This window comes from Muntiacus reevesi, chromosome 18 (genome assembly GCF_963930625.1).
Source record: "Muntiacus reevesi chromosome 18, mMunRee1.1, whole genome shotgun sequence".
Lineage (NCBI taxonomy): Eukaryota > Metazoa > Chordata > Mammalia > Artiodactyla > Cervidae > Muntiacus > Muntiacus reevesi.
In genome coordinates, this window is record NC_089266.1 from 38158722 (window position 1) to 38185490 (window position 26769).

The window sequence follows — 26769 nt, forward strand, 5'->3', positions numbered from 1 at the left end:
GTCTTATTTGGCTAATTCAACCTGGGCTTCTGTCGCCTGCCCTCAAGAGTACTGACTAATACATTGTGTATAAAATATAATCCCAATTGTGTTATAATACAGAGAAACAGGTGTAGATGCAGATGTAAATATATTGTGTGGGAGGGTATGTGCCTGAATAGGAAAAAAGACCAGAGAAAATGTATTAAATGTTAATAGTGGTTATCTCTGCAAATCCCCCATCTGGGATTGCAGATGATTTTTATTTTAGTCTTGTACTTTTCTGTGTTTTCCAATTTTTCTGCAAGGAACATGGATTTTAAAAATATAATAAATGTTTCTTTAAAAAAAAAATCCAACTGGTGAGAAGCAGCCCAGAAAACACTCAGAGGAAGGTTCTGAGCACGTGCTGTGGTCAGGAGCAGCAGAGATGCCCTCTCTGCATGGTCCACGCACCCTGGGGTGGCCGCTGCCCGTCTCAGGGCTGGCTGGCAGGTCACTGAGCGTGGCCACTTCGTGTGCACAGACCCCAGCCTTCCATCGTGTGGCCGCATAGGCTCTGGTCTGTGCCCCAAGGTCAGCACAGGGTCAAGGCTCTTCTCTTCATACTGAGACCATCCTGAGCTCCTCCCATAGTTCCCGCCCATCCCGAGTCCCCTCAGCCTCTGAGGAGAGCCCTGCGTGTGTGTGTGTGTGTGTGTGTGTGTGTGTGTGTGTGTGTTAGTCACTCAATCACGTCCCACTCTTTGCAACCCCCATGAACTGTAGCCTGCCAGGCTCCTCTGTCGTTGGGATTCTCCAGACAAGAATACTGGAGTGGGTTGCCATGCCCTTCTCCAGAGGCGTGGGTTTTCATCCCGACCCAGGGATCAAACCTGTGTCTCCAGCATTGGCAGGCAGATTCTTTATCATCTGAGCCACCGGGGAAGCCCTGAGGAGAGCCCCATAACACACTGGCAAATGCCTGTCCATGAGCAGTTGACCACAGGAAAAAAAAACATGGGTTACAAGGAGAGCTCACAGGAGGGGACCCCATCCCTCCGGCGCCTGCTCCCTGGACTGACCTTCCCCAGCAACACGTGACCATCAGTGGGGAGTGAAACTTGGGCAAGACAGAAGCTTGGGGGACCCCCAGCTTTAGCACATGAACTGGACTATCAGGGAAGGAAGGACTGTCACTTCCCTGGAGTCCCCAAAGCACTCTGGGTCCAAATGCATCTCCATTTTCACAGAAATGGGACTAGAGCCGCCCCCATCTGCCCACCCCATCTCCACCCAGGGAAACACTCTTTTATCTGCTTTACATTTTAGGATCCTGAATAAGAATTTTTTTTTTAACCACTGTAGCCATTTTTAAGTGTGCGATTCAGTATCATGCAGCCATCACCACAATCAGGTTCCAGAACTTTTTTCAGAAGCCTTAACAGAAGCTCTGTATACATTAAACAATAATTCTCCCTAATCCACCCCCTTAACCCCCGGTAACCTCTATTCTAGGGCTTCCCTGGTGGCTCAGATGGTAAAGAATCAGCCTGCCATGCAGGAGACTGGGGTTTGATCCCTGGGTAGGGAAGATTCTCTAGAGGAGGAAATAGCAACCCACTCCAGTATTCTTGCCTGGAGAACCCCATGGACAGAGAAGCCTGCGGGCTACAGTCCACAGGGTCATAAAGAGCGACATGACTGAGCGATTAACACACACACAAGCTCTACTCTATTTGAATTTTTGTGTCTCTTTGAATTTATCTATTCCAAGTACCTCATACAAGTGGAATCATCCAATCTCTGTTGTATTGTGTCTGGCTTAGCTCGTTTAGCACAATATTTTCTTTTTTTGGCCACAACTCATGATTTGCCAGATCTAGTTCCCCAATCAGGGAGTGAACCCACATCCTCTGCAGTGGAAGCACAGAGTCCCAAACACTAGACCACCAGGGAATTCCCACAACAACGTTTCCGAGTTCATCCACGTGGTATCAGCATTCCATTGTATGGGCTTCCAAGGTGGCGCTAGTGGTAATCCGCCTGCCAATGCAGGAGATGTAAGAAATGGAATGCATGCCTGTGTGTTAAGTCACTTCATCTCTGTCCATCTCTTTGCAGCCCATGGACCACAGCCTGCCAGGCTCCTCTGTCCATGGAATTCTCCAGGCAAGAGTACCGGAGTGGGTTGCCGTTTCCTTCTCCAGGGGATCTTCCTGAACCAGGGATCAAACCCACATCTCTCTAAACCAGCAAAGCCAAGAGAGTGGACAGCGGCTGGTCTTGTCCTGCCCCACTTCCATCCCCTGATCTTCTGATAGCAACATACCCAATTTCCTCAGATGATCCACCTCTCCTATTGTCTCAGCCCAGGTGACTCCATCTCTAGGATCCAGAGTGGGCACAAGACCCAGACTTGGCTAATCAGTGTACCCTATCCTGGTTAGGGAGTTTGGCATGGACAGGGACATACTGTTGTATTTAAAATGGATAGCCAGGGATTTCCCTGGGGGTCCAATGGCAAAGACTGCACCCCCCAATGCAGGGGACCCAGGTTTGATCCCTGGTCAGGGAACTAGATCCCACATGCTGCAAAGAAGAGCTGGTACAGTCAAATAAATAAATATTTTTAAATAAATAAATAAAATGGATAACCAACAAGGACCTACTGTAAGCACAGGGAACTCTGCTCAATGTTATGTGGCAGCCTGGATAGGAGGGGAGTTTCAGGGAGACTGGATACATGTATCTGTATGGCTGAGTCCCTTCACTGCCTACCTGAAACCATCACAACATTGTTAATCGGCCATACTACAATACAAAATAAAAAGTTTAAAAAAAATACTCTATGAGGATGGGGATTGAACATCATTCTAATAAAACTTCACTTCCTCTTGAACAGAAATTTCCTCTAAAAAAATAAAAAACATATACTATCCCTCTAGCCAAAGTCAAGGATGGGGGCACAAACCACTGTATCCAGGGTGAGTCACCCTTGGGACTCTGGCTGATACTACTGGTCTTCCTAGTGGTGTTGCTAAACTGCCAGTATGTAAGCTTGAAGCAGCCATCATCCAATTTTGTGGATAACCTATCTGAGGGTGAAGACAACCCAAAAGAAAGCATAGCCTAGAGACTGAGAAAGAAAACCAGTGTCCAGGGACACCAATGAAGCCCTGGATCCAGTCATCCCTGAATTGACCTAGTCCAACACACCTCTTTTTTTCCTTTGAGTTAATTTGAATGGGGGTCTGTCACTTACAATCAAAAGATTCCTGACTAATTCAGCTCAATTTCCAATCAAGGAGTCATTTGGGGTCATTTCCTGGTGGTCTAGTGGTTAAGACTGTGCTTCCACTGCAGGCGGCACGGGTTCAAGCCCTGATCAAAGAACTAAGATCCTACATGTTATAAATTTAAAATTTTTAATTAAAAAAAAAAATTTTTTTTTAAGAGTCATCTTGGAGGTACCACCCTCCAACACAAAGACCCTCTAACCTGAAACCCCTGATTAAATAGATGGCATTAAAACAAATGTTAGACCATTGTTCTTCAAAACACAAAGATCATTTTGAAGTTTACGTCTCCTTACAATCTTTCCATAATACATGACAAATTATCTTTTCTTGCTGTTCGGACAAGGAAACTGAGTCACAAACTGATTTATTCACTATTAAATAAAAAGCTTTGGTCTCTTGAAAAAAAATTAAAAAACAAATGTTAGAGAACTCTATGTCAACTGTAATGTTGACTGATTCTTTGTTCCTCTGCTACCTGGGGTTCCACACTACCACATAGGTTTGGCGGTGGGGGTCACAGAGCAGTGAAGCCTCCCACTGCCTAATCTGTGCTTCTGTCCCTGCCATTCAGCACCAACCACAAAATGGACCCAGATGACCTTGACAGCCTCATTTCCCGCTGCTCCTCACCATGAAATCCACATCACAGTCCAACTGGGTTCTGAGCGTGTCCCCTACTCCTCCCACCTCCATTCCTCTGCTTGCACATGCTATTTAACTAGAACGTAGTTCCCCACTTCATCATTCCCTTCTGAAACCTTCAGGTTCCACACCATGTACCGTGCATACTCAGTCATGTTCGACTCTTTGTGACCCACAGACTATAGTCTGCCAGGCTCCTCTGTCCGTGGAATTCTGCAGGCAAGAATACTGGAGTGGGTTGCCCTTCCCTCCTCCAGAGGATCTTCCTGACCCGGGAATCAAACCCACATCTCCTGTGCCTCCTGCATTGCAGGCCAATTCTTTATCACTGAGCCATCGAGGAAGCCCAGGGCCCACCTCAAACACCACCAATTCCAAGAAGCCTTCCTCGGGTGGCCTCCAGGGCACCAGGCACCTCTTCTCCAGCACCCCCACCTCTGGTCTTGGGTTCACACTACATGTCTGATCTCTCCTGCCAGGGTACAGACTGCCTGAGGCAGGAAGAGCATCTCATTCTCCTCCTGAACCCTGCCATCCAGGGCCTGGTACATACCCTGTGCTCCCCGGATAGTGATGGCCGTGACCTGAAGCAGCGCAAGTGAACGTCTGGAACCCAACTCATTTAGAAGCAGGACTGCCACCTGCATTTGCATTTATGGAGGAGACAGAGAGGGCAAATGCTGCAGAGGGGGGTGGCAGCACCTTCCAGCAGCAGGGGGAGGTCAGAGGACCTGCGACGTGGAAGCCAGGTGGCCCCGTTCCCATCACTTGAACCACAGCCTGTCCTGCTCCGCGGGGCTGTGCCCTTGGGGGACCTTGTCAGCTACCGGCAACCGGCCTTGGTTGAAGTCGCACTCGAAAGCCCTTTCTGGTGTATTTGCAGATAGAGTTTTCAGACAGCCTGCTACGGTTACCCCTTGATTTACACACTCTTCCTGCCTTTGCACCTCGGATTAAGTATCTTATTAAAATAAATGTTCTATTAAAATACAGATGGCACACGGAACCCAGGCTCCAGCCCAGACCTTCCCATTCTCATAAAGGAGAGGGAACTTCTATTCTAATTAGTGAGGACAACAGCCAAGAGACCTTTCAGCTTATCTGACGCCTGACAGGATAGAACCCTCCCCAACCTATGGCTCCATGGACTGCATCCTCCCCCCACCCATCAGCTACAGCCTGGGGTTCAAAAGAAGCCCAGCTGCCCAAGAGACCTATCCAGTCCCTTCCTTAAAAAATAACAAAACTGTGCTAAAATGTCATGGTTCACTATAATCTGAATCCTTTTCATACACTTGGTAGGTGTCTCATACACCCGAGATACGGTACAGGCCGCTTCATAGAAGGTGAAAGTCAAGGGCAGAGAGGTCAAGGAACTTGACCAGGGTCACCATGGAATAGGTGAAAGGACGAAAGCCTAGAATTTGGCATCAGGCTGGGGTTTGAATCTCAGCTCTCCTATACAAGCTGAGTGACACTGGATGTGTCACTCCTGAACCTCTGCTTTCTCCTCTGTGAAAAATGGAAATCACGATGAGCAGTGTTGCAGAGAATGAAACTAGTGAGGTTCAAGTGCCAGCACCATGGTGGAGCCATGCCCAGGGTGGAACTCAATACTAGTTCTCATCCCTGTCCCAGCTCGTGGGAATTTCTGAGTCTGTGTTCTATGGAACCCAGCCTCCCATCATTTCTGTTATTTTGTTTGGGGGGTAACTAGGGAGGTAAGACAGGAGGAACATCTACAGACAAATGAACAGTAGCCATTCTCCAGCCCAGTTCTTGCAGGGCACCCAGCCACACTGCCAGGACCCCTCATTTCCAGTCACAATGGACTTGCCCCAAACCAAGGAGACCCAAGGGCATGCCTGGCAAAGGCCCAACCCCCAGCCTGCATGTTTCATTAATTACACAGAGAGCTCCCCAGCCCTGAGCCTCCTGTGGCCCACACTCTGTATCCACCCCCTCACAGCGGGGGCAGGTGACCCAGGGGCAGCCAGGTATGGGTGCTGGGGTGAGCGGGATGGCACCAGCCCCACATGCAGCCGGCAGCTGGCAGTGGAAATGCCAGGCGGGAAGGCAGACCCAGCCAACATTGCCAGAGCTTCTGACTTCTCCACAGAAGGCTGAAATACACATTAGTAACACGGAACCTTCCAATTCAAAAATACTGACTTAAAAGTGAAAAACATATGTGGGTCTAACAAGCCCCTGGAGAACAGGCCAGGCTTTGCGCTGTTCCCTGCTGCATCCGCAGGGCCTCCAGCAGAGTCTGGAACAGACTGGAGGCTTCTCGAAGACCTAAGGAGTCTGCAGGGGCCAGTTTCTGACTTCTGCCTCCGACCCTAAACCCCCAGGTGCCAGCTGTCCCCACTCTCTGCAGACAAGACAGTCTGGTTACGAAGCACGTGACAGTGAAAAATGAGGGGAGGGGGGTCCTCCACCCTTCTCAGGGTCTGTCCTGTAAACCCAGTGAGAGCTGCACCCTGCTCGGGGGCTATTTTTGAGCCCTCAGAGTAAGCACTTATTTTCGGGGGGGGGGGGGGATGGAATTTGTTATTATTATTTTTTAAACGTTTAATTTTGTATCGGGGTAAGGCTGATGAACAATGTTGTGAAATTTTCAGGTGGACAGTGAAGGGACTCAGCCATACATATACACGCATCCACTCCCCAGTGGCTCAGCAGTAAAGAATCAGCCTGCAATGTAGGAGACTCGAGATATGGGTTCCGTCCCTGGGTCGGGAAGATTCCCCTGGAGGAGGAAATGACAGCCCACTCCAGTATTCTTGCTGGGAAAATCCTATGGACAGAGGAGCCTGGTGGGCTACAGCCCATGGGGTCACAAAGAGTTGGACACGATTAGGCACCCCAGCACATTCTCCCCCAAACTCCCCTCCATCCACATAATATTGAGCAAAGTTCCACGTGCTATACAGTAAGTCCTTGTTGGTTATCCATGTAAAATAAAGCACTGTGTACACGTCCATCCCAAACTCCCTAACAATCCCTTACCTCCATCCTTCCTCCTGGTAACCACAAGTCTGTGCTTTGAGAGCAAGCATTTATGACAAGTGTTAGCAGAGCGCCCTGATTGTACCACACACATTCAGTGTGGTTGGTAAAGATCTTTACAACGAAGAAACAGAAAAGTGGTAAGGAAGGGAAGGATGGGGAGGGGGCAGCTCTGACCAACAACCAGCTCCCACCCCACCAGCCACCTTCAGAGAAGTGGCCCCGCAGGGTCAGCCCACCCACAAAAGGCTCCGGGAAGCACTTGGCCAGGGCTCCAGCCTTCATGAAACAGAGTGTTCATAACTGATAAGCTTAAAAGCAAGTGACAATTTTTCAACCCAGCTTTGCTCCAAGGGCAGGGAATAAACACAGCATGGGCACTGGGTCCCCAGTGAACACGTCTGAAAGGAGAGGGGAAGGTGAAACCAGGCTCATTTGTCCCTAGAAGCCAGTGCAGACTCTGGCACCATCCACCATGGTTGAACTGGGGCTCCCTACTCAGAAATTCCAACTCTGACATGAGTTCCCTTTATCACGGCCAAGGCGACCCCAAGTACCACCCGGATGCAAGGCAGTGGGCAAACTCCATAGTAATTACAACTGGACTGTGGAGGGGCCTGAGGGAGCCTGCTGGGGTGCTGGAAAGTGCTGCATCTGACCCAGGTGGTGTCTACACAGGCAGATACATATGTGGCAATTCACTGAGCGATACCTTTAAGACTTGTACACTCACTATATGGATTTACACCTCAGTACATTCATAATTGCAGCAGCACGGAATAAGCACTTCTCAGAAGCTAGGCACTGCCTAAGTGCTTATCCTGGGTTCCAGATAATATAATAGTTAAGATCACAGCCTTTGGACTGTAGTAGAAGCAGGTTAAAATCCCCATTCCTCCACCTCTGATTCTGTCCCCAGCATGATCCTCAACCTCTGAGCCTCTGTCCCTCAGCAAGAAGACAAAGATAATAACTGGTAGAATTGATAGACGCACACACGAGCCCTCAGCCCAGAGCCTCACAAATAGTAAGCCTCAAAAGGTGACAACCATCCAGTCCTCAACAACCCGAGTGCTGTAGCGTCCATTCTAACATACGAGAAACAGGCAACCTTCCGGCCAACAGCACTCCCTAAGCCACAAGCATGTCAGCACCACCTTCCCCATCTTCCCCAAAACCACCACCTATTACTTCTCTTAACACTTCTCTTTAAATTGACTCGCAATTTTTTACTTAAACAAATTTACTTTTTTAAAACGTTATGTAAGTGTCATACGTAGAAAACTAGCATTACTTGCCAGAATTCTTTTTTTTTTTTAAATAGCTATTAAAACAAAAAACACTCGTCCACCTGAAATCATCTTGCCTACCTCCTTTACTTTTTATGGATTCCGGAGGCAAATAAACTCCATTTGTCGGGCGGGTGTGGGGCGGGGTGGGGACCAGGCCAGGTGAGGGGGGGCCTCATCTGCTTAAAATGACGGAGAAACTTCCTGCGCCCTTCAGCAGCCCCCGAGCACACAGAAGTGATTCTCGTTGGTTTAACCAAGCGAGCCTGGCAAGCCCTCTATTTGGCAACATCCTGGTAACCAGCCATCTGTGTGCTACACGGGCTCCCAAGAGATAAAGCTACATTTCGAAAAAAATATGTATTTGCTAATGGCGACTGATTGCTAATTCAGATGCCCACTGGCCCCTCTTTGGCATGAATGAAGGGACCCCGCTTCTGCCTATCAGGTAGCAGCTCCAGGACCCGAAATCTAGGAACCCAGAGTCAGGACAGCCCTGGCATCCCAGTCACAGCTTCAGGATGACCTGGACTCAGCCAGGACCCTCACATCTACGGATCCCCAAATCACAGAGAGGCAGGGAAGAGTCAGAGGAATGACATGGGAAACACACACATGTAAGTAATCAGGTTCATTTCTCCCCAAAATCTCTTGTGGAAGGAAAGGAACAAGAGCCGAGGGGGGAAATCTCAGACAAGAAAGGAGCTCCCTGGTAGCCCAGCGGTTAAGACTCCATGCTTCCACTGCAGAGGGTGCAGGTTCAATCCTCGGTCAGGGAAGTTCTGCATTCCATATGGTGTGGCAAAAAAAAAAAAAAAAAGGAGAAAGAAAAGGGACATCTTGAAACCCATCTCAGAGAGCACTGCCGTATTAAGAGGACTTCAAGGTAAGAAGCAGTGAACACATTTCGCCTGAGGAGTCAGTGAGTCTCATGAGCACCCACTCATTCATTCAGTAAATATTTACCGAGCGCTCCTGTTCTCAACAATGATGTGAAAAAGGCAAAGTCCTTGCTCTCAGACAACTCGCCTTCTAGGGGAGGAGATAGACAATAAATTGTTTATTACCCATACTAGATGATATCAGTTAACGGTAAGTGCCATGGAGGAAATAAATCAGGGTGAAGTTGTAACGGCTGGAATGAGTTGCTTAGGTTGGAGGGTCAGAGGAATCCTTTTGGAGGAGATGATATCTGAGTTGAGAGCCCAGTGATGAGGAAGCATAGTCAGTGAAGTCACTGTAGATAGCATGTGTAAAGGGCCTGGGGTAGAAGCGAGCTTGGCATGTTCTAGAAACAGAGAAGGCCGTTGCAACTGAAGCACAGTGATCACAGTGAGGGAGGGGGAACAAGGTCAGAGGTGAGTTCATAGAATCAAGGAGCGGATGCGGATCCAGCTTCAGATTTTAGATTTCATTTCAAGTGTAATGGAGGCACTTCCCTGTGGTCCAGTGGTTAAGGCTCCATGCTTCTAACACAGGGGGTGCAGGTTTGATCCCTGATCAAGAAACAAAGATTCCACATGCTGCGCAGCTCCAAAAAGAAATAAAGCCATTAAAAAAACTTAAAAAAATAAAATTTTAAAAATAAAATATAATGGAAAGTCCATGGAGAGCTTCTTGCAGTAGACAGACTTGATCGTATTTGAATTTTTTTGTATTGTTTTACATTTGAATTTTTAAAACTCCACTGTGGCCACCATCAGGAGAATAGGTAAGGGGGACAAGAAGTGAGGAAACCAATTAGGAGATTAAAATGATAGTTCAAAAGGAATCTAATACACTCATGTACGCCTCCAATTCTGTTCTTTAACTCCTCATACTTGCAATGAGGTTAAAAATGGGAAGCTGGTTAAAGGGAGAGGTTTGTTCTTTAAAGCAACGACAGCAACTGGCTCAAGCGTGAGACAAGAAAGGGTGAGCACCAGGCCCTTCCACAGAGGACAGGACCAAGCCACCTCCTAAGACGAGAACAAGCGGCCATCTGTTCCGGGGCCTGGGAGCAGACCAGCTCCTGCCTCGTGCCCTTTCCAGCCCCGGGACTCTGGGGCTCCAAGGCCAGGACTCCTGGACACTCCTCAGGCTCAGACTCCATGCAGCTCGAAGGGCTGTCACCAGCTCTCCCATGTGAGAACCCAGGTATCATCCATGACACCAGCCTTCAAACCCTAAGGACAAAGCAATCAGTGACTGCTAATATCACAGAAGCAGACAACTGGACAACCTCCAGTACTGTATATGCATGCTCACTCAGTCATGTCTGACTCTCTGCGACCCCATGGACTGTAGCCCACCAGGCTCCTCTGCCCATGGGATTCTCCAGGCAAGAATACTGGAGTGGGTTGCCATTTCCTTCTCCAGGGGATCTTCCCAACCCAGGAATCAAACCCAGGTCTCCTGCACTGCAAGCATATTTTTTACCATCTGAGCCACCAGGGAAGCCCAACTTCCACTAGCATAGTCTCACCAAAAAAAAGAAAAATCATACCCAAATCTACTGTAGCCTCTAAAACTAAATGCCACTCACACTTACATAGGGGATAGGAGAACATGTTAAATGACACCCGGAGACTCCATCCACAAAATCTTGATTGTGGGAAGGTCCCCAAGGCAAGCAACCCAGTTTCTTCAATAAAGAAATTATAAGGAGGAAAGGAAAAAAAAGAGTTGTAGGAGAAAACTTATAATGAGACATATCACTAATCACACTGGGTTTTGTGAATCTTAACCCCAAAACACTTTAGAAAAAATTTTATGAGGCAAAAAAAAGAAATAATCATCTTTGACTGGGGGAATATGAGACAGTAAATGAACCATAAAATCTAAATAAAAAATAAAACTTTTAAGAGGCAATTAGGGAAATCTGAACACTGATTGAATGTGATATTAAGAAATTATTGTTAATTTAGGGGGTATGGTCATTGCTAGTTTTTCAGAAGAACTCTTATCTTTAAGATGCATAAAATATTTAAGAATGAAATGATATAAAGTCTGGGATTTACTTCAAAATAATCTTGCGGGGGAGTGAATTAGTAAATAAATGAAACAAGATTGGCCATGAGTTAATAAAAGCTGAAACTGAGTATTGTATTGGACCATTCTCTCCAGTTTTGTGCATGCTTGAAAAGTTCCACAATAAAAAGCTGGGGTTTTTTTTAAGCCAAGGATAAGCTTTTTCTAATAACCTACACAGGGTTAACCCTCTATACATTATGTCCCACCATGGAGGGATCAGATTCATTAGATTCACTGTTCTGCCCCATAGAGCATGCCATGAGTGACTTGCTGAATGATGAATGAATTTATATTTTCCTCCTCGTAAACCCCATGGTGAGAGTTGTCCCAAAATAACTACCCCCGTAAGATGCGGATTTTTTTTTTCATTTATGCTAACTGACCTCTCTACAGTTCAGAACATCACACCTGCCGCCACATGGACTTTACCCAACATTTCAGAAGGTAAACATTTTTATTATGCTCCCCTGTTTCGAACCAACTGCCAAAGATGCCCGTTGCCCCTGAGTCAATTCCTAGGCAGGTTGATAAGAAGTCCGGGGTCCCCAAGGAGGAGGAGGAGAAAGGAGTCTGAGGCTCTCAAGGAGGAGAAAAGGACAAAAATTTTTTTTCTACATTGTTTTGTGTTAATATAACAATGTATCTTGCTCAAGGATATGTTTCTCCTTAACAAGAACCTTCTGACTAATCTTGTTATCTTAAAACTTGTATACTGTGGGAGTGGGTCTGGTAAGACCTTTCTATTGTTAGTTCTAATCTTATTAATTTAAGATGTATGTTGTGGGAGTGGGTCTGATAAAAGTATATAAAGCCTTGCTAGGACTAGCAAGGGGGACACTCTCCATCCCCCTTCTGATGTCTATGTCAGAAGCTTTCTCTGCCCCTTTTCATACTTTAATACTGCTACACAAAAGCTCTTGAGCGATGGAACCTGGTCCCTGGTCCCAAAGCTGCATCTTCTTCGGAGATCACGAAACTGACACTGTTCACCATAAGCTATCACCCTTCAGAGGGCACCACCCCCCCTCATTACCCATTTCTGTGATTACTGAAGCCATGCTCTTGGTCTTGCCCTGCTCTGCCACATCTGTATGCTCTGAAAATCAGAGCGCTCTAAAGCAGCTCTCCAGGCACTTCCCTGGTGGTGCGGTAGCTAAGACTCTGTGCTTCCAATGCAAGGGGTCCGGGTTTGATCCCCAGTCAGGGGACGATATCCCACATGAAGCAACTAAAAGATCTTGAATGCCAAAACTAAGACCCAGAGCGGCCAAAGAAACAAAAAAAAAAAGAAAAGAAAGGTGCTCTCCATCAAAGGGGTTTCCAAACTGCCATCACCAAGGAAGGCTTTGTTCAGGTGCCTCCTTGGAACCACACTCAGATTCAATCCCCTCTCAAATACAACATTGTTTCCATAGGATCACAGGTGCTAGAATTCCTCGGAAGATGGTGGGAAAGAAGCAGGACCTCCAGGTTGTCCCAAAACTCCCACAGAGCCGTCAGATCAAGGCTGGTGAGCCCCACTCCCATTTCTCCAGGAGGCAAACTGAGGCTGGAGCTTCCAGTACAGTTCTCAGGACCTACCAAAAGTGTCTGGGAGTCTCCTGCTTCTGCGCCCGTATGGATTACCGATGTTGTAACCACTCTCCCTGGCATACCTCCCTCCCCCTCCCAAACAATATTTCCAAGTGGCCTGGGGAGGGCAGGAAGATGAAGGACCACTGGGCCATTACTACAAGACACACAGTACGTTACATCCCTCGTGGCCAACAGCCAGGAGTGTTATCTGCATAGGGCTGTCAATTAGAGGTGCTGGGAAGATCGATGGGTGAATCAAGCCTTCTGGGATGGATGACAAGGGGACCTGAATCTGACCTGACCCTGGGATGAGAGGGGGAGGAAGAAGGAACTCACACATTTCACACTCAGCATGAAGCTTAGGAAGTGCATGAGAGAGGCTGGCAGCTGCAGCCTGCTCCAGGGCCCCCATGGCCAGCGCCTGCAGAGCAAGGGTCAATCGCGTGCACTGATTTCAGACACTCAGAGACAAAGAAACTCCAGATAACAAACAGCAAGGGAAGTAAAGGTCGTTCAGCACAAGCATGAAAGCAAGCCCTCTCTCTCCTCGGTAGGTTAAATCCATGGCCAGAGCCATCAGCACGGCAGGAGCAACAGAAGAGCAGGACGAAGGCAGAGGCTGAGAGGGTCACCACTGTCTGCCTGCATTGCAGGGCAGAGCACAGAGCATCCAGGAGGAAACCTAAGTACCAGGAGCCTGGGGCATCCTCACCTGGGCCAACCCCTTCCTGTTCCCTGTCCAAGTCCTGCCCTGTGCCTCACTGCAGCTCCCCAACCCCAGACTCTGCTCAGGCCCACACCCGCCTGGCTGCCTTCTCAGTCCACACTCAGCTGGTCTGGACCACTGGTGGGGCTATCACCACCTGCCATCTTACTGTGGTTTCCAGGACACGGGCGCAGAGAGAGGAGAATGGGAGTGATCTGCTCAAATCCCTCCATCCTCATGCAGTACTTCCTACCTTTCAGATGCATCATGACCCATATCACATCCCTTGAGCCTTGCATGCCTTTTGTGGGGATGCAGAAACTGAGTCTCAGAGAGATGAGCTCTATCATGTCACAGTCGAGAGAGGAGGGGGGACTAGAGTTTCTAGTCCTCTGTGCAGGACCTCTGCCACACTTCCACATTCAACATTCTGAACTAGCTGCCATTCCATGGAGCATGCCTCCCTTCTCATCCCTCAAAACAGGTCCAGGTTGTCTTGGAACAGCCACCCCGTATCTTTCTGACTGTAGAAGGTTGGCTTGCTCATCTCCCTGTACGTGTAAAATGCAGAAGGGCAGGGAATGGATAAGAATCAAAGTCTTCGGGTTCTCCCAGACCTGGAGCCCTGAGCTTCTGAGTCCAGCTGACAGCTTTTTCTGCTAGACAAGTGTGTCCTAAGCATCATTCATTCCTAGATCACCTGCAGAATTTGTGCCACGTTCTATACCATCTGTACTATTTCTACTAAATAGATTCATTCTTGTGACTAGATTCGACTAATTTAAAGTGATGCTTCATATCACCACTGCAAGACAGAACATCAGTACCACTGGCCGTAACCAGGAGAGAATCCTAAAAATAAACCCTACAAAAACAACCTAAGTTGCAGGCAGGCACTGTTCCCCCACTTAGAGGCCCTGAGCCAGAGGTCTGCACTCTCTTTGTTATAAGTGGGAGATTAACAAGTGTTTAAAAGGTGTTAAAGTCAGACTAACACCAACCTGAAACTTGCCCCTTAAAGAAATCACAAGGATTAGCAGAGAACTGAAAAGGGAAGAACTTTCTCACTAGGTGACTCAATGCTATTTCATACTTAACCACCTTCAGTTACTTCACTGGAGATTCATCCCGGGCTGTGGGAAACATCGAATTACATTATAGGAAGGGGGAGGAGAGGGACGGAAGACAACCGGACCATAGGGGGCAACCCATGCCGGTTTCTCCAAGCGCTTCAGTTCACTGCCCACCACCTCCCCCAGGCACACCCAGCTTCTGGGTGAGCCCAGGGGCCGCCAGTCACCACCCAGGTATCTCTGGCTCCATTGTCCTTGTCTGAGCCCTTGACCAAAGCAGAACGCAGCACTAACTCTGACCGTCTCTGGAGATTAGAGTTCAGCAGAGCCACCGGAGCTTGCCCAAACCCCCACATCTCTGTGGACAGTCAACTCTAATGACCCCCAGTTGCTGGCAGGCTTTGGGCTCATGTACCCTATAGAGCACAGAGGCTCTGTCAGCCTGTGTGGCCAGTTCCCTGGGGTCTTGTGGGCTGGAGTCCAGGAAGCTGCCTCCAAAGCTCCTTTGCCCATCCCAAACCCCACATCTCTCACCCCCATAGATCCTTCAGCCTACCTCTGAAACAGCCTGGGAGAACGATTTTCAACATCCAGGAGCAAACAGGAGAGTAAACCCAAGAATGGTGAAAGACAGAGAAACCCAAAGACAGACACGGAGGCGGGGGTGGAGGTGATAGACAACCTCCAAACTTGCTCCTGGCCTGCCGTCATCCTGCGCGAAGCTAGCAGATCTCAACCTGGCCGGCACCTCGCGGGCTCAGCCAAGTTGCAGAGAAGCAAATGGCATCTCCAGCGCATTGGGCCACTCGGGTCGGGGCCTGAGCCAGGGACGGTCGCCCGGGTCGAATCAATGGTACCCGCGCTGCAGGCTTTGGAAAGGACGCCGCGCTAGGCAAATTCGAGGAGTGGGGATGAAGGACTTGGAGACCCTCTGTGGGGGATGAAGTCCGAGGGTCCTCCCGGCCGCCCTCACCCACCGTCCCCCCCACTCCCGATTCAGCCAATGCCCAGCCTGGGCTTTTTCCCATAACAGCCAGTGTCCGGGGATGAGCTCCGAACTCGCTCGCCCGACGGCGCCCGGAGTGGAGGCTTTCTCCCATCCAGCTCGGAGCCAAATCTCTCTTGCAAAAGTCCACCCCCAAGAAAACGGGGATTGAGCCCGAAAGCGGCGGGAAGAGGGAGATGGCGCCGCCAGGCGTTACCTTTTCTCTTTACTCTGCTTTCGGGATTTGTGCAGGAGTCCGATGAGCACCACGGCGGCGCGGATCCCAGCCTTTCGGCAATGCATCCTGCCCGCCGGCTGGGACATGGCGAGGCCGCCGGCGGTGCCCGGCCGCGCCCTCGCCCGCCCGCCGCGCGCCCCCGCCGGCCCGGCTCCGCGCGCTCCGCGACGCCCGCTCCCGGCCCCTGCGCCCGCGCCCGGGTCCCCGGCCGCTCGCCTCGCATGGGCCCCGCCCCGCCTAGGTGCACCCCGGGGGTCAGGTGACCGGGCGCTCACTTCCCGGCGACCTTCAGTGTCTCCTCGCGGCCCGCCGGGCGGCCGGTGCCCGCTCCCCCAGCGCGGGCATTTCCAAGGCTCGCTCGGGGCGCGGCCCGGACGGGCGGCTCCGGGACTCCGGCTCCGACTCGCCGCCCGCGCCCCGGACGCCGCCCCGACCCCGCCTCTCCGGCCCCGGCCCGGGGCGCCTCGGGTGCGGGCGGTAAGGGCGCCCCGGCCGCCCCGGTGGGACGGCGACCGGCTCGCGCTCAGCACTCGCGGGGCTCGGCGCCGGCGTTCGCCCTCTGCCCCGCACCCTGGCCCCTTCCCGTCCTGCCGGGCGGCCGGGCCCCGGGGCTCCCTCGCCTCTCCTCGGTCCCCTCCTCTGCGCTCCGCGTCGCCCGCCCCCGCTGGCCCGGCCCCGGGCTCGCTCCCCAGGCAAAGGCGGCTGACGCGCTCTCCCAGCCCGGCCCGCCGGGATACTTCTCCGATGCTGTCACTGTCTTTAGAGGGAGAAAAAACATGCACCGAGAGGAAACCGCGCGTCCTCAGTCCAAGCGAAACTGCCTCCGCGCGCGGGCACCGCCGCGGGCCTCCCCCACCCGAGCCAGGAGGCCGGGCGGTTAGAAGCGCATCCCGCGCCCAGCGCGCGGCGCCCGCCCTCCCGGGCCGGGGCTCCCAGGCGCTTTGACTCGACTGGATGCTAACCCTCACCTTTCGCCAAATCTGGGAAGGGCTCGGCGTGCTGGGGCTGGAGGGATCTACTACAGAGTCAGCGTCTATGTGGGTTGGTTGGGCTCAGTCCCCCGGTTAACATTTGTTCTCCCGGCCCTGGGAGTTTGACACAACATAGGGTCCATGATGGATTTCCCCGCTGCTACACCCGCACCTCGCTGTCCCAGGTTGCCAGGGAGATGCAAGTTGAGGGAGGGGGGCCCCTATTCCACCAGCAGCCGGGGCCCCAGCACCAGCCGCAAGCACCCTGCCTGCCTTCTTCCCACACCGCGTCCATGCTTCATCTTCCCTTCAGAACGCAAAGAGAAGGTCATGCCAGGCCGTAGGAAAAGGGCTCTGGCTGGGTCCCTACTGCGGGGCGCAGGGTGCTCCTAAGCCCCACTCATTAACTTCCATTTGCTGCCAGGAAGCCTCACCGCCTCTCAGCACCCCAACTCCCCCCACCCCCTGCCTAACTACTGGCTTGGCTTTTCCTTCCACCACCACCCCCCACCACCCCCAGGGAAGGAAATGGGCAGAGGGTTGGAGGGAATTAAAACAAGCCTATTAGTCTATCTTGGGAAACAGCCCTGTTGGGGCCAAAGAGGTCCCACAGGCAATTTGCCTTGGTTTTTTTGTTTGTTTTTTTTTTAATACAATCTGCTGTTCAAGCAAGCAGAGAAAAGCCAGACAGGAAAGGGACCTTGCTGAAGAGGGGACTGGGGTGGTGAATGGTTCAAGGGCCTGTGGCCTCAACCCCACCTCTCCAGTAGGCACTACTTCTTGCTGGCATTGGAATAGGGGTAGGGCATGGAGCACCAGAGGGATGCCAAATTGTGCCTGGGTTATTTATGAAGCATCCATTAGCAATGGCCTCAGCCCCCCTGAGCCCGGCTGGGGGGTGGGAGATCACAGATATAGCCATGGCCATCTATTTATAGCCAGAAAACAGTGCCCCAGGCCCCACCCCTGGGATTGCAGCTAGGCAGGCTGCAAGGACTACACAAGTGACCTGAGAATCAGTCTGAAAGAAGGATGGGGAAATGAGTGCGTACTCAGTGGGCAAGAGAGCAGAGCCCCAGCACCAGAGCCCAGGGCTTCTCCAGCCTTTGCCATTCACAGAACTTCTCCATCGCCAGGAGGGTGCTGGGGGCACTGACCGTAGGTCTAGGCCAGCATGGGGTGTATTTTATCCACACACGGGTAGAGTACATCTCAGTGCAAAACCTGACCCCCGTCCCAGGTGGGTGAATATGAATGACTCTCACCTTCGCCCCACTGCCTGGGAGGTATTTTAGGTCAAGTGCATCAGTGGGAAACAGGACACTGGGATGAAAGTGAAAAATCTTTCCCCTGAGAGGTAATTTTATTCATGCCATTCTGGGGTTCCAGGCCCTCTCAACTCATCTACACCCTCAATGTTTCCAGCCCCAGTGTGGCTGAAAATACAAGGTTGTCCCCAAAAGACCTGATCTGATTCCTAGTGCCCTAAGATGTAGACGTTTCCTGGGGCTGGAGAGTCCTACCTTTTGCCCACACCCCACACAGGAAACACCAAAGCATTCGGAAACACCAAATCCATCAATAGAGAAGATAATGGCCATTTGCTAGATGGGCCCATTCCACCAGTAATTATGAAACAATTAGGATGCATCCAGTTTTGTGCAAGAAATTAGGGTAAGAGAAAGTCAAGACCATCCTTGCTAAAACAAACAGGGCTAACACACATAAAACTACAAAACCATCCATTCCCGGCTGGCTTATCCACTGTGACCCAGCCGCTGTCCCCCCAAATTCAGGCCATTCGCATACTGCCTTCACAATTTTTTGTCTTAACACCATACTACTCACTTACTTATTATTTTGCTTTAAGTCCACTCATTTCTTAATTAATTTTAAAAGAAAACACTACTACCACCCTAAAAGTGAAAATCTATTATCGCTTGTCATTCATCCCATAAAAACAAATACAAATTTATTAAATCCTAGCTCAATACCATTACCTGGTGAAGGTTTGGCACCTGAAGCACCTTCGTTAAAAGACAAGCGTTAGATGTTAGCTACACACTTGTGCGAAATGAAGACACTGTCCTTGAAGAAATCACAGTTTGAAAGAGAATCAAAAGGGAACAATTTTTCAGATGGGTGACTCAAAGGCCCTCTAGGGCCACATCCATGGGGCACTTCAGGGCGGACCGAGGAGGCTGGATGCTTCCAGACTACAGGGAATGAGTTCAGTGAGGACAGAAGTGGTCAGAGAAGGGGTCTCCTCCTGGATCCCAAGTCATTTAGCAGTAGTTTATCGGTAGAGGTGTCCCAGCTCGCAGGACCTCCAAGGTCTGTTCCAGCCCTCCCCTCTTTCCAGTCCACAGTCCCTGAGAACAAAGTGCCAGGCAGCTGCCAGTCTGGGTCTCTGCCCCTGATCCAGGGAAACCTAAAGACTTCGGGGGCCCTGGGTGTGAGCGGAAACAGGAGGGGATGGGGGAGTTAATCATGAACAGAGGGCAGACAGCTGCACAGCCCCGTTCCTAAGGGGCCAGTGGGGTGAGGCAGACAGACACGCATGCTTGGTCCTGAAGAAAAGAGCCTTCTGTGCCCGGGAAGCCGCTCCAGGAGACACATCCGTGTGAAACCGGGACTCAACCCCGCTGCCAGCGCCCAGGTCTGAGAGAGCCCAAAGCAAGCGCTCCCTCCGCGCCCCACCCCACCTCCACTACTCTCCAAAGGATCGCAGCCCTTCTTGGCTAGGATCGTGGGTAGGTGTGGGGCAACCGGGGCTGCGGAGCCACACGGGATGGGGCCTTTTACGAAAACCAGCTATTTTTAGATGTCTTGCTTGTCTGCAAGGGGACAGTGTGCCCAGCCATCACACCAACTTTGGAGCAATTCAAGAGTTAAAACCATCCAATATTAGATCTACTCAGGACGGATCAGCACCCCTCACGCTCTTATGCCTTTGAGGCTACACTCACACACACACCAGCTGCAGCTCAGAGAAATCACTCAGAAGCCCCCAACCCCACCCCCGTCTCCTTTCTGCAGAGCACTCACACCTGGGGTTGCGAAGAACCAGACCGACATTCATTCGTGGCAGGTCCGTCAGCGCCCCCTGCTGGACCACGTTACTATTGCGTCTCTGGGACATCACCAAATGAGCAGAAGAGGAGGGGGGAGGAGGGGCGGAGAGGAGGGGGAGAGGAAAAGGGGAGGGGAGGGAAAGATTGGGAAGGTCATTTGAGGTGGGGAAGCAGTTGCTATTTTGAAAAGAGAGAGGGATGCAAGAGAGATCTTCGCCAACACGTTGACTCTCCTCCCAGCTCCTAACCTCCCGTCTCTGAGAACTCACAACCAGCCCCCCAAAGGGGTCCATCCCACAACAGGGTCCTTCGGTGACAGCAAGAGGACATGCCCAGGAGCCAAGTTTGGGAACCGCAGCTCAGCCTGCCTCCCCGGAGCCACACACATCCTACCGAACGGAGGATCTGCCGAGAAACTGGCTCAGATTCTGGAAACGGATCTCAGTGACTTGTGTGGCATTTCCGAGCTCCAGGCAAAGGAAACCAAGCCCGAGGAAACCCACAGATCCCACTCAGCGGCAGGCATCCATCCACCCCTTGGGCCACACATCATTTGGTATCCAGAGCCTGCAATGGAGGACGTCCATCAGAACTTTGCTGATTTCCTGTTCGGGAATTACAAAAGGGGGGTGGGGCGGTAGGCGGAAGAAGAAAGGAGTTTTTCATCTTTTTCTTGGGTTCCTGAAGGTATTTAAAATATTTCTTTTTGGTTTATTTAGGGAATTTTTTTAAGAGTGATCCTGGAACCCAGTTTGCTTATTTCTTGGTTGTGTTAGGTCTTGGTCGCTCCGTTGTTGTGGCCGGGGTTCAGTAGTTGCCCTGTGGCAGGTGAGATCTTAGCTCCCTGGCCAGGGATCCAACCGTGTCCCCTGCACTGGAAGGCGGGACTCTCAGCCACTGGACCACCAGGGACGCCCCTATTTATGGAATTTTGAATGGATGAATCTAAGCATGTTTATAGCATGACTATAATTTTTCCCACAGTAGAAACATTCGAAAGGATTCTTCCATGTGTGGAATTCCTGATGAACAGAAAGACGTAGACTTTGCGTGGAGGCTGCCCGGGGTCATTCCGGAGAAATGGGAGCAGATGAGGCCGAGGGTGGGTGGTCTGCAGCAGTCTTCTCACACCCAGGGTCCCCGATCAGTCCCCACCTCACTGATTAGCTAATCCTGCCAACTATTGCTACCACTGGAGCCACTTCCAACGCCAGGCTTTCTGGGCTGAGTGGAAAAGTGAGGAAAGCTGTCTTTCCATAATATTAGCAACATTGCTTAGCAACAACTTTCAAAGCAAGAACCGGCAGACTCTCCAAAAACCTATTCTGTTTGGCTCTACAAAGAACACAGTGGTTTCTTATACATGCATTATTTATATACTGTTCTGTATAGTCAGTAATGCCTTCTGTGCCTCCTCGGGAGAGGACTTATAACACCTAAGTGAAAATTCCAGACAACAGAGCTTTGAGGAGCAAAACTTTTCTTTGTTTGCTGGCTTGCTTTTACTGTAGTGACCTTGGCTAGAAATTTCTGTAAGACGTCTTACATATTTTTGCCCACTTCAAATACAGGTTTAACAGAATCTTTTCTGGGTGACTCAGAGCCATCATCATCAATATCACCCACTGTACTTGAGCTAAAACTGTTCTGAACAACAGATCATTGAGATGAGGACCCATTTGTTTCTAGACTTAATGACTTCAATCAGCTGTGATGGAAAGATACCACAGTGAGGGAATAAAAACTAAAAGATCCTGCAGTTACACAAACCGGAGCTCAAATCCTGATTTCAGCTTTTACTGTCTTTGTGGTTGTGGGCTAGAAATTTAACCTCTCTGAGCCTCAGTTTGATCATCTGTAAAATGGGAATAACAACAGTGTGTTGCTCCTAGGGTTCTTCCAAGGATTCAGTGAGCATGTGTGGTCCACATAAAGACTTGTATGAAAACGTTCAGGGTGGTTTTATTCAAAATAGACATTCCATGGACCTTCCTGATGCTCCAGTGGTTCGGACTCCATGCTCTCACTGTCGAGGGCCAGGTTCTATCCCTGGCAGGGGAATTAAGATCCCACAAGCCACAAGGCATGGTCCAAAAAAAAGAAAAAAAGAAAAAAGTTCTTAGTAGGGGGAAAAGGTTAATAGTGTTTATCTCTAGAATTATGATGATTGTTATTGTTGTCTTTGCATTTTCTTCTATTTATAATTAAATGATCAGCTTTTATTACTACATGAACTACATGTTCAGGTTAATAACATTTATCTCTAGAATTATGATGACTTTATTATTGTCTATGCATTTTCTTCTATTTATAAATATAACTACATGTTAGTTTTAATAAGTTAACAGGTGGATGTTATCATCAGTTAAAGGAGAATGCATGCTAAAGCACTTCACAGGTACTCTTCAAGTGGCCTTTCTCACTGTGCTATTTTGAGTCATGGCTCATAGTGACTGCTCCCCGGGAAACCAAATACAGGTGTTGTTGTTTAGTTACTCAGCTGTGTCCAACTCTTTTGTGACTGCATGGACTATGGCCCACCAGGCTGCTCTGTCCATGGGATTTCCCAGGCAAGAATATTGGAGTGGGTTGCCATTTCCTTCTCCAGAGGATCTTCCTGACCCAGGGATTGAACCAGCATCTCCTGCTTGGCAGGCAAATTCTTTTAGGGAAGCCCTAAATACAGGTGTACCTGGAAGATACGGCAGGTTCAGTTCCAGACCAGTGCAATAAAGCAAGTATCACAAGAAAACAATCTGTACCAATTTTTTTGTTTTCTCCAGTGCATATAAGTTTTTTACACCATACTGTAGTCTAAGTGTGCAATAGCACTGTGTCTAAAAAAAAGTGCACATACTTTAATTAAAAATCACTTTATTGCTAAAAAATGCTAACTATCATCTGACAATGCAAGGTTGCCACGAACTTTCAATTTTTTAAAAAATAAAATGCAATATCTAAGAAACGCAAGAAAGCAAAGTGCAGTAAAATGAGGTTGGCTTGTAACTGAGCTTGTCAGATATGAGGGCAAGCGTCGTGGGTACCAGCAAGCAGGTGAGTATTCACTTAACAGACACACAGATCTTACACATCGGAACATAACACGATGAGGCCCCCAAGGTGGCTGTTCTTGAGCTCTCCGTACATCCCCTGCTCAACCAGCCCCTGCTTCACCTACACCCTACTCATATGACCGGCCTTCCTAACAGTAAATGCCCATATACACGTCCTTGGCCCCAGCTAACGATTGTACAGTAGCTTATCAAAGGGGGTGATGGGCGTGCTCCTCTGCTGGTTTCCCTGGTAACTGATGAGCCAACCAGACACCAAGTCCCCCTCTTACTGCCATCCTGTCCTGCACCCATCTGATCACACAGGGAGGTGTCACTCCAGGACCTTGCTCCAAACATGTAGGACCCCCTTGTCTATTAAACTATCGATGTCTGTGTCTCTGACTCTGGGCTCCTTCCATCTCAAGGCTGGGCAAGTACAAGGCTTGTAGGCCTGCAGGGTATACAGTCCAACAGTGTGTGTGTGTGTGTGTGTGTGTGTGTGTGTGTACCAAGCAGAACATGAAGATCACATTGTGTAGACTGCAGATCACACACAAGCCTTGTCAACCAGAAAATTCATAGGCTGTGGCCCCACTGACCCAATTCCTTGCAGATCCTATTTTTCTTTCCTGTTCTCTGAACTCATCTCCTGCTTCTGCGGGTCCCGGAAGAACTCTGGGTCCGATACTCCTTTCTAGAGGGAAACTGCCCCTATGGGCTGCGGTAATCAAACGCTTTCTACCTAACCCCAACTGGAGTTTGCTTCAAAATGGCCTCTGGATGCTAATGCATTAATGTGTTAACTGCTGTTTCCCACTGTGACTTTAAGTCCCATTAGCCTTAAAGACAGACACAAAGCTTATCTTCCATGTAGACACAGATTCCCTGACTTTCGCATAGCGGGGTGGGGGGGCTAAGCCTTGAGCCTCCTGGTGAGCAGCTTTGAGTCTGCAATTTGCTAATTTTTCTGCTTTCTGGGGCCTTTCTGCTCTTTCCATCAGGAAAGTTCTTCCAGCTGTCTAGCCTGGATCACTCCTGCTCTATTAAGCTCTTCTGGTGAACAACTCCCTCCATCCTGAGGGAACGCCCCAATTAATGCCCACTATCTTACCCCTCCTCCAAGTCTCAAAGCAGCTGCAGAAACTGTACCAACCATTTCCTTTTCTCCCCAAGGCTCCAAATTTCCATCCATTTCCCCCACTGCCCTGCCCCCCTCACTCAGTCATGAGGCTGCATGGGTCACAGCTAATAACTAAAGGACCAAAGTTTCTTCTTCAGTTTCTTCTTCTTAATGCATGAAAGCAGGTTCAAGGTTACAGGGAGCTGGGCTCAGTAGCCAGCTATATGTGAACACCATCCATCAAACCTGTCATGCAAAGGACATGTAAAAGGATGCTGGGAGGCCGTCTCCAGGCAAGACAGGCAGTGACCTTCATGAGGGTCCCTTCTTGGAGAACCTGGGGCAGAAACAATCAACCCATCCGTCTGTGAGGCAGTGGGATGTGTGGGAATTAGGGTAGGAGGAGCAACTGGCAATGTAATCCCCAACAATCCAATGTGGAAATTAACCTTGTCAGCTATTGATCTGTCCCAAACGTCCCCTCCTCAGTGGTCAAGGCCTTCCTGGACCACTCACCTGGAGAACATCTCTTAGTTACTCTGCACCTAGCCCTTGGTTTGTTTCCTTTCTGGCAATTATTCTAATTTAAGGAGGGGTTTTGAGGAGGTTTTACTGATTTATCTGTTGGCTGGTTTTTTTATCTCTTTGCCCCAGTGGACTGTAAACTCCATAAGGGCAGGCACCATACCTATCTTATAGGTCATCACCTCCTCCTCTGTATTCTGTACCCAGAATACCATCTGATACGCTCCAACCTTCAATAAATACTGTTGGAAGTGAGGAAGGAGAGGAGGAGGAGAGAAAAGTGAGGGAGGCATCTCCCACTAGGAGGACCATGTTCCTGGAGTCAAGCTGGACCAGAGGGGAAGGCAGAGCATTGCGCTCCCAGAGATGGAGACCCACTCTCTACCTTCTCATAGGTGCAAAAATTCAGGTAATGTGGCAAAAAGGATAAAAGGATGGGGGTTCCCAGGGGTGCAGTGGTAAAGAACCCACCTGCCAATGCAAGAGACCCGGGTTCAATCCCTGGGTCAGGAAGATCCCCTGGAGTAGGAAATGTCAACCCACTGCAGTATTCTTGCCTGGGAAATCACATGGACTGAGGAACCTAGCGGGCTACAGTCCACAGGGGTCACAAAGAGTCAGACACGACTGAGCCATTAACCAACAACTCCTACACTGGAAGCCCCACTCCAGGTGGCACAGCTCGTGAGTCCGGCGAGGAGAAACCTCAAAGCAGTGGGTCCAACTCCAAGGTCTCCTTCGGGGCACCTGAAAGTCCCCTCAACTGTTAGACAGCCCTCCAAAGAAGGGTATTAGTATCCTCATGTTAACAGATAAGCGGAGGAACTGGTCGAGGGCCCACCCTGGACAGACTCAGTCCGACTCTGGGGCCCACACTTGAGTGGCAGGCAGGGGTCCGGCCACCCACCCCTGGGTACAAGTTACATTCCTTTATGCTTCTAAAAATACCTTTGAAACATTCTTCCAGGATTGGCAGGAAATGCCGGATTTTTAGAGCCCTCTCCTCCAGCCCATTTACTTCCACCATCTTCCATTCTTCATCAAAGAATGACCAAAGGGCTCAGACGGTTCCCTTGTGGGACAGAGCCATGCCTCCCTTCTATGCTCACCGGTGTAGGAATCACCCACCCATCCCGAGGGTCCACGGCCCTGTGAAGGTCACCATCCCAAGGGTCTGAGGAGCAGCTCCAAGGGCAGGACTTGCTCCCCTTGGAAGGTGATAAAACCTCCCCCCAATGCAGCATTTGACAGGTGCAAGCACATCCCCAGCTTTTATTCCACTGGGTGCTCACAGCTCTGTGTGGAAGGAACATTAATATCATCCCCATTTGCTAGATGAGTTACCTTGGGACCCAGAGAGGTTAACTCCTCTGTCCAGGATCACACAGCTCCTGAGAAGCAGTGCTGAGACCCAGACACAAGTGGTCCCCGTGGTTACTGACTCCCACAAAACCCAAAATGAAATGAAAAGGATGGAGACTCAAAGGGGATTAGGAAATGATGCAATCAATCAGAGGCTCACCAAGCTTGTCAGCAGACAAAGTGAGGCCTACTTTTCCGCCTGCTTAGCACCTAGGCCCCTTGCTTTGGTCGAAAGGCCCTGATTTTCCCTTGGGCAGTGCCCTGACACCAGCGCTGGCTTCTGTGCTTCAGATGGGGCTGCCCCTTTCCAAGTTCTAGAGTGGGTATGTGGTTCAGGCATGGCCAATCCACATACTCTACTCATCAGGCCAAGGTGACTGCTTCAGGGATGGGCATATAAACCGAGCCGGTGCAAACATGTGAAAACCTGAATTTTTGTTGGCACCATAGAAAGAAGCAGCTCACTACTCCTTGGGATTTCCAAAGTCAGTGGCTGTCTTATGAGAGGAGAACTTGCCTGTAAGTGATGTGGATGAAAGGAAAGCAGAGCCAAGAGATAGGGACCGTGATGGTGCTGTCTGACCCACCTGGACCCAGCCATTCCTGAAGCCATTCTCTTAGATCGGTTACTTCTTCAGGAATCTTTTTTTCTTTTTCCTCTCTTCTTAAACTAGTGTGAGTTAGAGCTCTGTCACTAGTAAACTAGTTAAAATTAACATACAAGCTCTCTACCCAATGGGCGAGAAAACCCATGAAGGAGCAAAATAATAGCTTTAGACAAGTAAAAAAAGCACATAAGTCCTTCATCCAAGGGGAGCATCCCCCAAAACAGGCCACAGGAAAGTCCTTCCAGGAGGAGCCCCTGGGAACAC

At 49.9% G+C, this 26769-nt stretch overlaps 1 protein-coding gene across 3 annotated transcripts in view; it reads right to left on the reverse strand.

Annotated features, from left to right (window-relative positions):
- RAP1GAP2 (RAP1 GTPase activating protein 2) overlaps positions 1 to 15901 on the reverse strand; it is a 140250-nt gene extending 124349 nt beyond the window's left edge. For all 3 annotated transcript variants that reach the window (XM_065908785.1, XM_065908786.1, XM_065908783.1), the window contains exon 1: positions 15772 to 15901. In XM_065908785.1, coding sequence (XP_065764857.1) covers positions 15772 to 15878 — 107 coding nt within the window. In that variant the 5' untranslated portion in view covers positions 15879 to 15901. The remainder of the gene's footprint in view (positions 1 to 15771) is intronic.
- Positions 15902 to 26769: the final 10868 nt, after the last annotated feature.